At 46.8% G+C, this 18,315-nt stretch overlaps 1 protein-coding gene across 2 annotated transcripts in view; it reads left to right on the forward strand.

Annotated features, from left to right (window-relative positions):
- zfat (zinc finger and AT hook domain containing) overlaps positions 1-18,315 on the forward strand; it is a 209,263-nt gene that overhangs the window by 49,087 nt on the left and 141,861 nt on the right. For both annotated transcript variants that reach the window (XM_085992470.1, XM_085992468.1), the window contains exon 5: positions 13,974-14,127. In XM_085992470.1, the coding sequence (XP_085848596.1) occupies positions 13,974-14,127 (154 nt within the window). The remainder of the gene's footprint in view (positions 1-13,973; positions 14,128-18,315) is intronic.

The raw sequence follows: 18,315 nt of genomic DNA on the forward strand, positions 1-18,315 counted from the left end.
TGAACTTTTCTAAGTTTCCTGCTATAACGTCTTTAATAATAGCTTCTAACATCTTCCCTGCTTTCTGTCTGCCTCCCTTTTTGAATAAAGGAGTTACATTCGCTATTTTCCAATCTAATGGAACCTTCCCTGAATCTAGGGAATTTTGGAAAATTAAAACCAATGCATCAACTATCTCACTAGCCACTTCTTTTAAGAGGAGTGTGAAATATTAGATGAAATAAACATAGTGAGAGAGGAAGTATTAAGGGGTTTAGCAGCTTTAAAAGTGGATAAATCCCCAGGCCCGGATGAAATGTATCCCAGGCTGTTAAGCGAAGCAAAAGAGGAAATTGCAGAGGCCCTGACCATCATTTTTCAATCCTCTCTGGCTTCAGGTGTGGTGCTGGAGGACTGCTAATGGTGTACACCCGTACCGCAGGGATCGGTGCTGGGTCCTTTGCTGTTTGTAGTGTACATTAATGATTTAGATATGAATGTAGGAGGTATGATCAGTAAGTTTGTAGATGACACGAAAATTGGTGGAGTGGTAAATAGCGAGGAGGGAAGCCTCAGGCTACAGGACGATATAGACGGGTTGGTTAGATGGACAGAACAGTGGCAAATGGAATTTAACCCTGAAAAGTGTGAGGTGATGCATTTTGGGAGGACTAACAAGGCAAGGGAATACACAATGAATGGTAGGACCCTAGGAAGGACAGAGGATCAGAGGGACCTTGGTGTGCATGTACATAGATCCCTGAAAGCAGCAGGACAGGTAGATAAGGTGGTTAAAAAGGCATATGGGATACTTGCCTTCATTAGCCGAGGCATAGAATATAAGAGCAGGGAGGTTATGATGGAGCTGTACAAAACGCTAGTTAGGCCACAGCTGGAATACTGTGTGCAGTTCTGGTCGTCATACAATGGAAGGATGTGATTGCATTGGAGAGGGTGCAGAGGAGATTCACTAGGATGTTATCTGGGCTGGAGCGCTTCAGCTATGAAGAGAGATTGGACAGGCTGGGGCTGTTTTCCTTGGAGCAGAGAAGGCTGAGGGGAGTCCTGATTGAGGTGTACAAAATTATGAGGGGCATAGATAGGGTAGATAGAAATGAACTTTTCCCCTTAGTAGAGGGGTCAATAACCAGGGGGCATAGTTTCAAGATAGGGGGCAGCAGGTTTAGAGGGGATTTGAGGAAAAACATTTTCACCCAGAGGGTGGTTGGAATCTGGAACTCACTGCCTGAAAGGATAGTAGAGGCAGGAACCCTCACCACATTCAAGAAGCATTTAGATGAGCACTTGAAATGCCATAGCATACAAGGCTACGGACCAAGTGCTGGAAAATGGGATTAGAATAGACGGGGCTTGATGGCCGGCGCGGACACAATGGGCCGAAGGGCCTCTTTCTGTGCTGTATGACTCTGACTCTAATGTGGTAACCTTATTTACAAAGGGAGAAAAGGATTGACCGAGTAATTACAGGCCAGTCAGCCTAACCTCGGTGGTGGGAAAATTATTGGACAGGATAAACCTTCATTTAGAAAGACACAGGATTAATCAAGGAGAGTCAGCACGGATTTGTTAAGGGAAGGTCGTGTCTGACAAACTTGATTGAATTTTTTGAGGAGGTAACGAGGGTAGATGAGGGTAGGGCGTTTGATGTAGTGTATATGGACTTTAGCAAGGTTTTTGATAAGGTTCCACATGGCAGACTGGCCATGAAGTTAAAAGACCATGGGATCCAGGGCAAAGTGTCAAGTTGGATTCGAAACTGGCTCGGAGACAGGAAGCAGAGGGTAATGGTTGATGGGTGTTTTTGTGACTGGATGGCTGTTTCCAGTGGGGTTAGGCAGGGCTCAGTACTAGGTCCCTTGCTTTTTGTGGTATATATCAACGATCTAGACTTGAATATAGGGGGTATGATTAAGAAGTTTGCAGATGATACTAAAATCGGCTGTGTGGTTGATACTGAAGAAGGAAGCTGTAGACTGCAGGAAGATACCAATAAATTGGTCAGGTGGGCAGAACAGTGGCAAATGGAATTCAAACCGGAGAAGTGTGAGGTAATGCATTTGGGGAGGGCTAACAAGGAAAGGGAATACACATTAAATGGTAGGACACTGAGTAGTGTAGAGGAACAAAGGGACCTTGGAGTGCATGTCCACAGATCCCTGAAGGTAGCAGGCCAGGTAGATAAGGTGGTTAAGAAGGCATACGGAATGCTTGCCTTTATTAGCCGTGGCATAGAATACAAGAGCAGGGGGGTTATGCTTCAACTGTATAAAACACTAGTTCGCCCTCAGCTAGAGTACTGCGTGCAGTTCTGGTCACCACATTACAGGAAAGATGTGATTGCACTAGAGAGGGTACAGAGGATGTTGCCGGGAGTAGAGAATCTTATCTATGAGGAAAGACTGGATAGGCTTGGTCTGTTTTCTTTGGAACAGAGGAGGCTGAGGGGAGACCTTATTGAGGTGTATAAAATTATGAGGGGCATGGAGAAAGTGGATAGAAAGGACCTAGTTCCCTTAGCAGAGGGGTCAAAAACCAGGGGGCCCCGATTTAAAGTAATTGGTGGAAGGTTTAGAGGGGATTTGAGGGGAAATTTCTTCACCCAGAGGGCTGTGGGGGTCTGGAACTCACTGCCTGAAAGGGTGGTAGAGGCAGGAACCCTAACCACATTTAAAAAGTACTTGGATGTGCACTTGGGATACTCTAACCTGCAGGGCTACGGACCAAGAGCTGGGAAGTGGGATTAGGCTGGAGAGCTCTTTGTTGCCTGGCATGGACACGATGGGCCGAAATGGCCTCCTTCCATGCTGTAACTTTCTATGATTCTACCCGAGGATGAAGTCCATCAGGACCCGGGGACTTGTCAGCCCACAGCTCCAACAATTTGATCAGTACCACTTCCCTGGTGACTGTAATTTTCTTGAGTTCCTCCCTCCCTTCCATTTCCTGATTTACAGCTATTTCTGGGATGTTACTTGTATCCTCTATAATGAAGACCGATGCAAAATACCTGTTCAATTCAATTGCCATCTCTTTATTTTCCATTATTAATTCCCCAGACTCACTTTCTATAGGACCAACGCTCACTTTGTTAACTCTTTTCTTTTTAAAATATCTATAGAAACTCTTACTATCTGTTTTTATATTTCTAGCTAGCTTTCTCTCATACTCTAATTTTTCTCTCCTTATTAATCTTTCAGTCATTCTTTGCTGTTTTTTATATCAATTAGAGCAATATTACAGTTTTCAGTTTAACGCTAGATCCATGGGTTTCCTGAGCTTCCTCAAACTCGTCAGTGAAAGCAGCAATTTGAGGGGGACAAATCAATCTCTGGGAAATATGCCAATAAATACTCAGTCCTCACAGTTGCTTTCTTGCCTGTGACTAGGAAAAGGTTTATTCACAGTAATTTTGCTGAGAGATTACTTTCTACACTTTTGGAGGTTACTTTCTACACTTTGGAGGATTCCTCTATCGCATCAGGATGGGTGCCGCTAATGCTGCCTTAGATTGGATGTTGCATGAGGACCAAGGAGACCAGCAACAGCACCCGCAGCCTGCTAGTCAAAGACCTGTAGCTGCACAGCAGAGAGGTGCCGCTCTCGGGAGGCACTACCCATGAAACAGGATCTACAGGCAGAGGCTCAGTTTTCTTGACCTGTCTGAACATCAGTGTCTCCGGAGGTTCAGGATGTTACGTCAAGCGGTGGCAGAGATCTGCAGCCTCCTAGAAGTAAACCTGCTGCCTGGTGGCCATGCATTACCAGTGGTTGTCAAGGTCACCACCGCCCTCAACTTTTTTGCCTCCGACATATGCAGGATCTCCCAGTTGGCCTCCCACAAATGCATAAGACAAGTGACTGATGGCTTGTTTGCCTGCGATGATGCCAGTCAGAATGAGCGGGCACTCAGCTTTGCGGTCCTGGCTGGCTTCCCACAGGCACCATCGACTGCACACACGTGACAATCCAGGCACCCCCAGAATAACCAGGAGTATTTGTCAACCGCAAGGGCATCAATATGCAGCTGATGTGCATCCACAAAAAATGTTTCTGCAGGTGTGCGCAAGATTCCCGGGCAGCTGCCATGATGCTTTCATCCTGCAGCAGTCCAAGCTCCCTGATCTCTTCGGACCTGGAAGCAGACTTCAGGGGGTGGCTGCTAGAAACATAGAAGATAGGAGCAGGAGTAGGCCATTCGGCCCCCAAGCCTGCTCCACCATTCAATGAGATCATGGCTGATCATCCAAATTCAGTACCCTGTCCCTGCTTTCTCCTCATACCCCTTGATCCCTTTAGCCTTAAGAAATATATCCAACTCCTTCTTGAATATATTTAATGAATTGGCCTCTACTGCCTTCTGTGGTAGAGAATTCCACAGGTTTACCACTCTCTGGGTGAAGAAATTCCTCCTCATCTCTGTCCTAAATGGCTTACTCCTTATCCTTAGACTGTGACCCCTGGTTCTGGACTCCCCGACCATCGGGAACATCCTTCCTGCATCTAGTCTGTCCAGTCCTGTCAGAATTTTATAAGTTTCAATGAGATCCCCTCTCATTCTTCTAAACTCCAGCGAGTATAAGCCCAATCGACCCAATCTCTCCTCATACGTCATTCCTGCCATCCCAGCCTGGTGAATCTTCGCTGCACTCCCTCCATGGCAAGAACATCCTTCCTCAGATAAGGCGACCAAAACTGCACAATACTCAAGGTGTGGTCTCGCCAAGGCCCTGTACAACTGCAGCAAGACATCCTTGTTCCTGTACTCAAACCCTCTCGCTACGAAAGCCAACATACCATTTGCCTTCTTAACCACTGTTAGATCCGTGTATCTTAATGTTGTGTCCTTCAATAGTCAGACAACAGACTGCAGGGAACGATTCAACAGGTGTTTACTGAATGAGGGTTACTCTAGAACTAACTATACTGATCACTAGTCAGGGTTTATATACAGGTGTGGTCACTGCCGGTACTACAGTACACAGGAGCAGTAAAAAGTAGTTCTCTCCCTTAAGGTATATATACATTACAATTCCTCCCCTTTTAGATTAACAGTACCATAATACTCATTTAACAATTAACATTTTTAATATACAATGTTATATGAAAATAGTCCATTCATATATTCAGTCTCTGGGGAGGCTTCCTGATTCTTTCTGGATAACGCCTTTCCCGAGTGTCTCGCTCTTGGTGCGGAGGCGATTCTAGCACCCTGTCGTCAGTTGATTCATCAGCTTCCAATGCTATTGTTTCTGAGGTAGATGCGACCTGTACGTCGGGTTCCTCACCAGGTACGTATGGCCGAGACATGGGGTTGACTCGTTCCTGTGCCTCTAGGATCTGGTCAGCATGGCGTCTCACAATGTTCTCCCCAACATCCACTGTGTACATTAGTGGCCCCTGCCGTGTGCATATTGTTCCTGGTTGCCATTTCTCTGTTCGGTAGTCGCGGGCCAAGACTGGTTGCCCTACATTGAAGCTCCTTGTCGGCTTCTCATTGATGTGCTGGAATTGCTTACTCTCAACATCTCTTCGTACATTTGGTCTGAGCAAATCCAGACGAGATCTCAACCTTCGGTTAAAGAACATCATGGCCGGGGCCTGGTTGGTGACTGCATGTGTCGCATTTCTGTAGGCGAATAGGAAATTGTCCACCTTGTGCTGCAGCAGAATGTTGTCATTGTACATAGCCTTTATTGCCTTCTTAAAGGTTTGTACGAACCTCTCAGCCAATCCATTTGTGGCTGAATGATACGGGGCGGATGTATAATGCCGTACCCCATAATTTTTCAAGAACCTCCGGAACTCTTCGGACACAAACTGTGGTCCGTTGTCGGAGCAAATCTGTTCTGGCAAGCCATTCCTGGCAAAAATGGTCCGTAGGACTGCAATAGTTTTCTCCGTGGTGGTGGAGGACATTTTGATGACCTCAGGCCATTTCGAGTGCGCATCCACGGCTATTAAAAACATTGAGTCCATGAATGGACCAGCAAAATCAATATGCACCCATTGCCATGGAGATGAGGGCCACTCCCATGGGTGTAGAGGGGCATGTGGTGGTGCATTTTGGACCTTCTGGCATCCTGAGCAGCTCTTTGTCAGGTCCTCGATTTGCTGATCGATCCCCGGCCACCACACATAAGCCCGAGCAAGGCTTTTCATTTTCACCCCTCCCAAATGACCTTCGTGAAGCTCATTGAGCACTCTCTCCCTTAACTTGGGTGGAATTACCACTCGGGATCCAAACATCAAGGTCCCCTGGCATACTGACAGCTGTTCTCTTCTGGATGAGAATGCTGGCAACAGTGAGTCGCCATGTGCTGGCCATCCCTTCACCGTCAAATCATATACCTGAGACAGTGTCGGGTCATTTCGGGTCTCCTTCTCTATACCAGCGTTAGTTACTGGCAAGCATTCAATTACAGTCGAATGAAATATTTCGACAGGATCCACTGCTGGTGCTTCCTCCGCAGTAGGCAGTGGCAGGCGTGATAGCCCATCAGCGTTTCCATGCTGTTTCGTGCCCTTATATTCGATTTCATATTGGTGCGCCCCTAGAAAAAGGGACCATCTTTGTAGCCGTTGCGCAGTCATCACCGGAACGCCCTTCTTTGGATTAAAGATGGAGACAAGTGGTTGGTGGTCAGTCAGCAAGGTGAACTTCTGCCCGTGCAGATAGTGATTGAACTTTTTCACTCCCCACACTAGGCTGAGGGCCTCCCCGTCAATCTGGGCGTAGTTACGCTCGGCTGAGGTTAGTGATCGTGACGCAAAGGCTATTGGCCTCTCTGAGCCGTCCGAGAATTTGTGCGACAGCACCGCTCCAATGCCGTAGGGTGATGAATCACATGCCAACCGAATTGGTAATGCTGGGTTGTAATGGGCCAATACCTCTTTCGATGTGATTAGTGTTTTGCTCTTCTGGAAAGCTCGTCTACATTTGCCACTCCACTTCCATGGCACCCCAGTTTGCAGTAGGGTGTTCAGTGGGTGTAGTATTGTAGACAAATTTGGCAAGAACTTATGGTAGTAGTTTACCAGCCCGAGGAACGACCTCAGTTGTGACACATTTTCCGGTGCTGGAGCCTTGACTACTGCCTGAATCTTCTCTGGGGACTTATGTAACCCCTCTTTAGCGATAACGTGGCCACAACACGAGATCTGTTTTCTATAAAACTCGCATTTGGGGCGGTTAGCTCGGAGCCCATATTCCTGCAATCTAGTGAGCACCTGCTCCAGGTTGGCAAGGTGATCACTATCATTTTCGCCCGTGACCAGGATGTCGTCCAAATAACACTGGGTCCCTAGGATCCCTTGCAGGACTTGTTCCATTGCCCTCTGCCAAATAGCCGGAGCTGATGCTACCCCGAATACCAGCCGGTTGTATTGGTAGAGACCTTTATGGGTGTTGATTGTGAGGTATTTTTTTGATGCTTCTTCTACCTCCATTTGCAGATACGCCTGGGCCAGATCAATCTTAGTGAAGCGTTTCCCTCCAGATAGCGAGGCGAAAATATCTTTAATCCGCGGAAGTGGATATTGTACGGTGTGAAGGACCGGGTTCACTGTTACCTTAAAGTCCCCACAGATGCGAACCTTCCTTGGTTCCCCAGGCATGCTGCTCAACGACCTATTCATCACAGGGACGATGGGTGTAGCCCACTCGCTCCAGTCTACCTTGGACAGTGCACCTGAACGTTCCAGACTCTCCAGGTCTGCTTCGACGGCTGGGCAGATCGCATAAGGTACTGGTCTGGCCTTAAAAAATTTTGGGCTTGCGTTTTCTTCAATTTTAATCATCGCTGTCATGCCTTTTAGTGTTCCGAGTCCTTGCTGGAACACTTCTTTTGCGTCAGTTAGGATCTTTGACAGTCGCCCAGGTGTGACGTCGTCATCCTTTTTGTCAGCCACAGTCAGTGCCTGTATGGAATGCCAATCTAGCTGTATCTTCCGGATCCATTCACATCCTAGTAGTGGTGGTCCTCCATCTGGCAATACATATAGGTCAATTTTTGGTGTTTCCTTGCCGTTATATATAACGTTCACCCTTATTTTTCCTTTTGGGGTAGACTTTTTTCCCCGTGTACGTCTTCAAGACAATCTTTGTATCTCTCAAGGGTATATGTGAGAATAGCCGCTTGTAGTCCCTTCGGTTTATGACTGTTAGGGCTGATCCTGTGTCCAATTCCATTTTCACTTGGACTGCTGCTATCTTGAGCGTGACCCAGATAATTTGGTGCTCCTCCATTTTGATCACATTATGTAGTTTCAGACAACCCAGCTCCTTGCTTCCGGAGTCTGTATCACTCTTCTGTTCATCTGAACTACTCCCCGTCACCTTATGTACCTTCTTGTACTTCTCCTGTGGAGATTTCTTGTTGCTGGTTTTCCTTACCGACCTGCAGACTCTTGCTATGTGTCCTACTTTTTCACACTGTCTGCACACTTTGTCCTTGAACCAGCAATCATTATGGTCGTGTGTTGTTCTGCCGCAGCGATAGCACTTCACTGTTCCGTATGACATTTCATTTGTGCCATATTCTTGCGGTCTCCGTTGTATCTCTGCAGCGCCCCGTGCTGCTGCTTCGTGTGATACTGCAATGCTGAAAGCCTTGTCCAGCGTAAGATCATTTTCTGATAGAAGCCGTTTCTGGGTTCCTTCACTTTGAAGCCCACACACAAACTTGTCCCTTAAAGTATCTGCTAGTCCCGTTCCAAACTGGCAGTGTTTCGATAGCTTGCGCAGTTCTGTTAAATACTCAGCATTACTTTCGTCTTTATGCTGGTTCCTTTTGTGAAACTTAAATCTTTCTGCTATCAGCAGCGGTGTGGGGTTTAAGTGGTCCTGTAGGATTGACACTATGTTTTCAAAATCCTTTTCTACTGGCTTCTCTGGGGTTACTAGGTTTCGTAGTAAGCCATACGTTTTTGCACCCATTGAATTCAACAATACCAGCGCTTTCTTGTCATCTGGCACTGCATTCGCCTTGCAGTATACTTCTATGCATTCGGCATATGTCGTCCAATCTTCGACTTCATTGTCGAACGCTGTGATACTGCCACTCTTCGGCATTTTTGGGTGTGGTTAGACTGGCTTAAAATGGCGTCTCCCGCGCTTTCCTTTCTTCCCCGCTGCGGCTTAAAATGGCGTCTCCCGTGCTGCTGCCAACGCCGCTCTCGGCGGTCCTCGTGGCAAATGGCAACGCCCTGTGAGTTTCGTGCGCTGCTCCTGCACTGCTGCCGACGCCGCTCTCTGCGGTCCTCGTGGCAATGGCAGCGCCTCGCGTTTTCCTGTGCGCCTCTCCCCTGTTGACGCTGCTCGGCCCTTGAACACCGGCTGCGCCCTGTGCGCTCTGCCCTCTTTCTCTCCCCCGTCGACGCTGCTCGGCCTTTTTCTGTGCCGCTCGGTCGGGCTCTAGCCCGTCGCTGTCCGGGAAGGGTCTGCGCAGTACCTGTTGCCAGCATGTTTCGCTGGACCACCGTGACTGGAAAGCCAAGCCTGGCTCTCGACAGCCTCCCCTGCGATGCTCAAATCTCTGCTGGATGACTGGGCGGTTGCCCGTGGTCGACGCCCGTGCTTCTGGACTCGACCTTCTTCCACTGTTCTCCAGGAGCAAATCCCTGGGAGGTGATGCAGAGTTGCAGGTAGGTTCGAATCTGCCTCGTCGCCAATGTTAGATCCGTGTATCTTAATGTTGTGTCCGTCAATATTCAGACAACAGACTGCAGGGAACGATTCAACAGGTGTTTACTGAATGAGGGTTACTCTAGAACTAACTATACAGATCACTACTCAGGGTTTATATACAGGTGTGGTCACTGCCAGTACTACAGTATACAGGAGCTGTAAAAAGTATTTCTCTCCCTTAAGTAAGGTGTATATGTACATTACATACATTACAACCACCTGCTGCACCTGCATGCTTACCTTCAGCGACTGGTGCTCAAGGACACCCAGGTCTTGTTGCACTTCCCCTTCTCCCAATCTATTGCCATTCAGATAATCTGCCTTTCTGTTTTTGACACCAAAGTGGATAACCTCGCATTTATCCACGTTATATTGCATCTGCCATGCTTCTGCCCAATCAGCCAACCTGTCCAAATGATACTGGAGTTTCTCGGCATCCTCCTCGCAGCACACACGCCCACCCAATTTTGTGCCATCTGCAAACTTGGAGATATTGGCCTAGAAATTCGGTGGGCTGCGCCACCAGTTAGCACCCAAAGAGGGCACTTAGTGGGTTTAGTGCCACTGGCCACGCCACCCGCGAAATTTAGCGGGGCGCTAATAGCGGCGTTGGCCTGTAGCGCTGTGCCGCCACCGATGATGTCATCGGTGTACGCAGCGCCCCACTACCGCCCCGATCGCGATATTTGGTCGCGCGCCCCGCTGGAACGCGCGACCGGTTCAGGGGGGACTACCTGCGGCGGTAGTGGTGCTAATTAAAGGGGCGGTGCGGGGCGGCCATTTTTTTTTGCTGGCCGCCTGCCAGCACCTCCTCGTACCGCCGTCCCCAGCCTCCTGAGCCCCCCCCCCCCACCCCCCTTTCCCGGGCAGTGCCGGCTGTGTCCCAAGCGCCCAGCACTTCTCCTTGGTGCCGGGCTCTTTTGCCGGCACTCGCGATCACCGATCGCGCTGGTGCAGGCCCCTCCCCTTTTAAGAAGGGGAGGAAGGCCTGCAGTACCGCACACTGCGGCACGTTGCGCTGCGATATTCAGTTGCAGTGCCCCAAGAGGGATGCGGGGCGCCTCAAGCAGCGCCCCGCTTCCATTTGGGGCGCTGAAACTGAATATCGGGCTGGCGCAAGCAGCTCTGCCCGGAGCGGTAATTCCGGCACCCAGGCGAGGTGCCACCGAATTTCTAGGCCATTACACCCTGTTCCCTCGTCTAGATCATTAATATATATTGTGACTAGCTGGGGTCCAAGGACCGATCCCTGCGGTACCCCACTAGTCACTGCCTGCCACTTGGAAAAAGACCCGTTTATTCCAACTCTTTGCTTTCTGTCTGCCAACCAGTTCTCTATCCAAGTCAATACCTTGCCCCAATCCCATGTGCCTGAACTTTACATGCTAATCTCTTATGCGGGACCTTATCGAAAGCCTTTTGAAAGTCCAAATACACCACATCCACTGGTTCTCCCTTATCTATTTTACCAGTTACATCCTCAAAAAATTCCAGTAGATTAGTCAAGCACGATTTACCTTTTGTAAATCCATGTTGACTTTGTCCGATCCTGTCACTGTTTTCCAAGTGCTCTGCTATTACATCTTTTATAATGGACTCTAGCATTTTCCCCACTACCGATGTCAGGTTTACCGGTCTATAATTCCCCGTTTTCTCTCTACCACCTTTTTTGAATAGTGGGCTAACATTAGCTACCCTCCAATCCATGGGTACTGTTCCTGTTTCTATCGAATGTTGGAAGATGATCAGCAATGCATCTACTATTTCTAGGGCCACTTCCTTAAGTACCCTAGGATGTAGATTATCAGGCCCTGGGGATTTATCGGCCTTCAATCCTGTCAGTTTCCCTAACACCATTTCCCTACAAATACTGATTTCTTTCAGTTCCTCCCTTTCGTCAGTTCCCCGACATCTCTGGGAGGTTATTTGTGTCCTCCTTTGTGAAGACAGAACCAAAATATGTATTTAGTTGGTCTGCCATTTCTTTGTTCCCCATTATAAATTCCCCTGATTCTGACTGCAAAGGACCTACGCTTGACTTCACCAATCTTTTTCTCTTCACATATCTATAAAAGCTTTTACAGTCAGTTTTTATGTTCCCTGCAAGCTTACTCTCATTGGCGACAAGGATGCTCACTGCAAACTTGGCTCATGACACCCATCAGAAACCTGAGCACTGAAGCCCAACAGCGCTACAATGAATGCCATATCACCACCAGATGTTTGATTGTGCAGGCCATCGGCATGCTAAAGATGTGCTTCAGGTACCTCGACTGAAGGCGTCCTTCAGTACGCACCAGCCAGAATGGTCGTGGTTTGCTGCACAACATTGTGCAACAGTGAGGCTTGGGCCTGCAGGAGGAACAAGGCGAAGAGCTCAGATCCTCCTCGGACATTTTTGAGGGGAGGAGGAGGAGGGTGATGAGAGCAATGCACCCTCAACTGCTCACATTGTTGCCCGGGATGCCCTTATTAATGCAAGGTTAAGCTATCTGTCAATCTATTTAAGATGGCAAAAATTTTGGCTTCCAGAGTCTGCACGGTGGTGTTGAAGGCATGCATGGACTCATTTGCTTGGAGCGTTTGACAGTCCATGGTGCTGGCCACTCTCCATGGAAGAAGACATCATCTCAATGGTCTGCGACATCACCCCCCCTCATGCTTGAGGTGGACTCCTCCAATCTCTCTGCAGTTGTAGTGAGTGTACTTTGAAGGCCTGTCAGTGCATTGTATATTGTCTGCTACTGCTCCCTGATTCTCCTCTTCATCAAAGGCCCCTGGGGCACAGCATCAGTGTCCAGGTGAGTAGAGTTTGGAGAGGGCTGTGGCCTCGGACGCGGACTCATCACTGCTGTTCCTGTTTCCACCTCTTGCTCACTTGTGAAGTGTGAGTCACCAGGTGAAAACCCAACTATCTACCTTACTGGTCCCACTGAAGTCTGAGTATCTGAGCTGGTGCATGGTCTGAATGAGTCTTGTGACGGTACACCCGGTACACCCTCAGAGGGACTTGGCTCATTTGAGGACTCGTCGCCTACTGATTCCTGCGTGAAGGCCTTGTGGGAGATAAAAGACAGGAATTAGGCCTGGCAAGGTAAGAATGTTGCAAGTTATCATTATGAAGATGATCATATTTCACTCGCTGTTGAAACCAAGTCAACATGACTGAGAGCTGTATAACACGTGGGTGGCTTTTATTTAATTATGTCACCAGGTCGCTGGGAGCTCCCCATCTCCCATAACCAGGGATGCCATAACTCTACTTATTTCCAGCACCTTCTCCTCTGCAGTCGTGAGCTGAGTGATCTGCGGAGGACACCCTCCGGTTCTTTCCCTCTCCTTAGTGTTTGTGTGCTCTCTTCTCCTGTAAGGAGGGAATGAACAGGCCTATGAGTGAGTGTATGGCATGTGCTCATTCGATGGATGGCGTGCATTTGGTGAGGGTGACTGAAGGAGAGCCATGGAATTGTATAAGAATGTGTGGGAGTGGTGGATGTGGATGGATAGATGAGGATGTGAGGAAGTGCATAGAAAGAGGAGGATAGGTGCACCTGCAAGGTAAGTGGATGTGAGGAGTGATGTGATAGAGTTGGCTTGATAAATCAGTGAGCGGCTGGGGTGATGCGCAGAGCAGGATGTAGGTGAATGTGCCACTGTACTCGCCTTTCCTGACCTGCTTAGGTCATTAAACAGCTTTCTGCATTGATTGCACCAACATGGCACCATGCTCCTGTTGCTGACCTCCTCCGCTACTTCCAACCATGCCTTCTTGGTCTCGGCTGCAGGCTTTTTCCTTCTGTTGCCAGCTCTCTGCTACTCCTCACAGCCCCCAGCAGCACATCCAGGGCGGCGTCAATGAAACATTGCCCGTCTGGACTCCATTCTGACACTTCCAGTTCTCTGACGGATAACTTGCATGTTGGTATTGTCCCTTTAAATATTAGAGTTGCGATCGAGTCATGTAGGTCCAAATCACAGCCACTGCCACTGATTGAATGGGAAACCCGGAATTTAAATGATAATGAGGTGGCTGAATTAAAAAGCCACTGACAGACGCGCTGAGCTTACTTTGGGTTTCCCTGCGCATTATCCCACACCTCTACCGCGCGTCCCAAACTTAAAATTAGGGCCATTGTCTCCACTATCTCAGACCCATACAATTTCAGGTGATCACTGTGTGTGAAGGAGTGCCCCATATTTATATCTAATTAAAAATGTTACAGGTGTTTCTTGCCTAGTCTCGCCTACCCTGTATGATGACATGAAATATTCTGTTTGTGTATTAAAGGTGCCACAAAGATTATTCCTATTGAGGCCACTCCAGCTGAGGAAATCCCAGCATCTGAGCCTGAAAGTATTGGCCAAGAATTAGCTCTGCGAAAGGGCTACCAGGAATATGCTATACAGCAGGCACCATTGGAGCTGGCCCAGAATTCTTTCAGGTGGGTCTGCATTGCAGAAAAATTAGCTTTGGATGGCTCAGACCCATTTGCCTCAATTAAGTTCACTCCTTGTCCACTTTTCATGAATTAACCAGGAAGGAGCACAGGTGAGACAACTGTGTACCCAGTCTATAATCAATTTTCTTGACTCGGGTATCTATTGATGGGCATCTGGGCTTAGGAAGGATCATTGGGATTCTGCTGATGTTCTTGCAGGTGATGTCAGTTTAGCAGCTCCCTGTTGAGAGGGAGAGACCTGAAGCAACGGGTTTCCGGAATAGACTCCCGAAGGAGACTCTGGAATCAGTTAGTATACATTGAAATGCAAATTAAACATTCAGAAAAGAATATTGTGGGATACAGTATATGAGTAATTTGAGACATGACATGTGGCGAGTGTAGCAAGCTTGGGAGGAATAGGTGATTTTTGGACCCATGGTTCCCAAAGCTCTTCACCACTGGGGTCATGTCTGGGTCTGTTATAGACTAATTGATAGAGATTGATTGCTATGATTAATCAAAAACTCCATTATCATTGTATCATGCAACTACCAGGATGGTAGAAGGCGTTCAGTGCATAGATCTCAAGGTTCATGACCAATGCAATAAAGATATAGCTAGAGCAAATAGGGTGCTAGTGTATTTACAGGACAATAAACTATAAAACAAAACATACCGTTTTTTCATTGTACAAGACCTTGGCTAGGCCTCAGTTGGAATACTGTGTCTTTGGCTTCCTTATATGGTGGGTGTTAATTGATGCTTTGGAAAGGGTGCAAAGGAGGACAACAAAATTAATTCCCAGTTTAAAGCTTCTTGGTTGAACTGGGTCTATATACTGCAGAGAAGCATAGACTTGGAGATGATTTGATTGAGGTTTATAAGATAATAAGGTATCTGTGTTTTCACAGTACAGTAGATGAAGAGGATAAAATACCAGTGGTACAGGGAACCTAAAAATAAGCCGGGGGAGGAACTTACTGGATATAATGAGAAAATGGTAATTTAGAAAATAATGGGACTTAAAATGACTTCAACCCGAGGGTATTGAAAGAAATGGGTAAGAAAATGGCAGATGCGTTAGTCACAATTTTCCATAGTGCTCTGGATTTGGGAATTGTGTCTTTTATTGGAAAATTGCAAATGTTACTCCATCAGTTAAAAAAGGAGGGAGGAGGAAAAAGGGAAACGACAGACCTGTCAGTTGTGGGGAAGTTACTGGAATCTATGAAGGCCAGAGTAATTGGACAAGTCTGAGCTGATGATGGAGTGTCAGCATGGATTTATGAAAGGTAGGTCATGTCTAACTAATCTAGTTGATTTGTTTGGCGAGGTCACTAACATAGTGGACAGGGGACTGTCTATATATCTTGGCTATATGGACTTCCAGAAGGCATTTGATAAGGTTACACACGGAATTTTAGGTAACCTTGTAACGTGGTTTGGCAATTGGTTGAGAAGTAGGAGATGGAGAGTAAGGATGAAGAGAATATACTCTGGTTGGCAGGATGTGATGAGTGGTGTTCCCCAGGCATCTGTACTGGGGCTTCAGATTTTCATCCTATGTATATAAATAACTTGGAAATACAACTCTATTCCCTTATCCAAGTTTGTAGGAGGCATAGTAAGTTGTGTAGTTGGGAGCAGGAAGTTACAAAGGGATATAGATAGATTGGGGTTAATTTAAACCTAACACGCCGGGCAGGAAACCCATGGGATCGGGTGGAATGCCAGTTTTACACCCTGACCAATATTACTCTCCATTACCTTTTAAAAGGAGTAAAGTTGGGAGGGGTGTAAAACCAACATTGTACCTGATCTTGTCAGTTTCCTGGTGGGTTAGGTTAAAATTGCCCCATTAAATCAGTGGACAAAACTGTGGCAGATGGAGATCACTGGAGAAGAGTGAGGTTATTCACTTTTGAACAAAGAAATACATATCTGAATACAGACTCATACAGCACAGAAAGAGGCCGTTTGACCCATGATGCCTGTGCCGGCTCTTCAGAGTGAGCCCCGCTCTCCTGCTCTTTCCCTATAGCCCTGCAAATTTGTTCTTTTTAAGTATATATCCAATTATTTTTCGAAAGTCACTATTGAATCTGCTTCCACCAGCCATTCGGTCAGTGCATTACATAATAACAACTCGCCGTGTAAAACAATTTCTTCTCATTTCCCCTCTGTTTTTCCCTTTACTGTTGAAAGACTAGGGCCTAAAAATTCGGATGGTTTGCGCCACCCGTTAGCACTATGAAATTGCAAAAAAAAACGACGGCCGACACACTTTCGCCAGCTGGTGCCGGCGGCCACCATTTTGGCAGGTCATCAGCGCTGCCATTACCTGCTATCGGCGAGAGTATTTGAATGAGGTGCAATGCTGAGTTGGCGCCAGCTCATCCATTTTGGAGTTCTCTGCTCACTTTGCCACCCGTGCTAAATCACGCCAATATTTGCTGCTGCTAAAAGATGGCTGCCAGAACTTCAAACACCTCCTTTGCCAAGGTTCTTCTTTTAAACTTTCATTTTTTGCCCAGCAGTTGGGGGGGGGGGGGGGTTGCATTTTCTGGCAGCTTTCCAGGGGGCCTACAGTGTTTGTGGGTGAATGGGTGAACTCTATTGCAACGATTGAAGATGATCTGTGATAAGATCTCTCTTATCTGTATTCATGACATAAACAAAAAAATCAACAAACATCGGGTGGCAGCTAATATTTTTGGAGCACGTACGGCAGCTATTCGGGTCGCTCGTTTCCTTTCCGCTCCCCTACACTGTGAGCGGAAAACAAAGGTGAACTTTGGCCTCCTTCTGCGATTAGCGCTGCAAAAGCACGTTGCACTAGCAAATCACCGCCACGCTGATGGTAATGAGCAGGCAGTACCAAAATACTACCTGCGCTCTCTTGGCCGGTGGGCGTTATCCTTGGCCACCATTGTTACAGGCAGGTTTCCAGCGTTCCCCAATTTCTAGGCCTAGGAACTGTGGAGGAGCAAAAGGGATATGGGTGCCCAGGTACAGAAATCACTGAAGGCTAATGCACAGTTACAAAAAGTAATCAAAAACTCTAATGGAATGTAGAACTCGCTATCATCCGAAGTGGTTGAGGCAAATAGTTTAGATGCTTTTGAAAGGAAATTAGACGAGTACATGAGAGAAAAGGGAATAGAAAGAAAAGCTGAAAGGCTGAGATGAGGTCGATAGAATGGGAGGAAACTCGTGTGGAGTATAAACACCAGTACAGATTAGTTGGGCCGAATGGTCTGTTTCTCTGCTGTATATTCCATGTAATTTTATGTAGATGGACCATGGCAATTCCTACATTCCGGGGTGGGTGGAGGAAATATCTCATGTTGGGTACAAGATAGTTACTTAAATGGAAAGAGTACCTCCTATTGTAAGTAACTGCCTGCAGAAATCCCTCTCCCCACCCCCCAACTTTGCCCTGTGCTAGAAGAATCAAACAATGAGACATTACATTTTCTTCCTCTCTGGGAAGCTGGCCAGACTGTCATACATGTCCAGCAGTTTCTGATTTAACATTAAGTTTCCAACATTCGCTGTTTTTCGTTTTACCACTTCTATTTTTAATTTCTATTGACTATATAATCACTCACTGAAGTGCAGTTGACCAGTGATTCTGAGTCTGTTTTCTTGCTCATCCAAAGTCTAGAGTGTTTGTATGAAAACAAGTTTCAAGTCTGGTTAGGACAGAAGGATAAATTGTTAGTCCATTTGCTCATAGTTGTCAATGATAATTAACTTAATTATAGTTGTTAACTATACTTTAACGTCGATGCTGGTTCTGTCATTAAATATAGAAATCGTGACTATTTCTGGAATTTTCTGACATCTGGTGCATGAATAAAATCAGAAATAGTAGGCCTAGGTTTTCGGATTGTAAATAGGTTACTGTTGACATTACAATTGGAAAATCTAGGCTGTGATGTCTAATGTCTGCTATGAACAGAAATCTGATTAATTTGGTGACTAGTTTCCATTGTTAACACTGTTGTATGTACAAGCAGCTCTTTTTGTTAGTTAATCTGAGAGAATAGTTTATCGAGCACTTTTCAAATGTCAACTGAGTTTCTGACGATCTTGACATCCGAAAGATCCATTGCAATGCGTTTTATAGAGAATTGGTTAAAATGGGAATGATTTAGTTGACTTCAGTTGGCACACTAATTAGGG

The sequence above is a fragment of the Somniosus microcephalus genome, chromosome 7 (assembly GCF_052327205.1).
Source record: "Somniosus microcephalus isolate GS21.2 chromosome 7, FLI_Smic_1.0, whole genome shotgun sequence".
Taxonomy (NCBI): domain Eukaryota; kingdom Metazoa; phylum Chordata; class Chondrichthyes; order Squaliformes; family Somniosidae; genus Somniosus; species Somniosus microcephalus.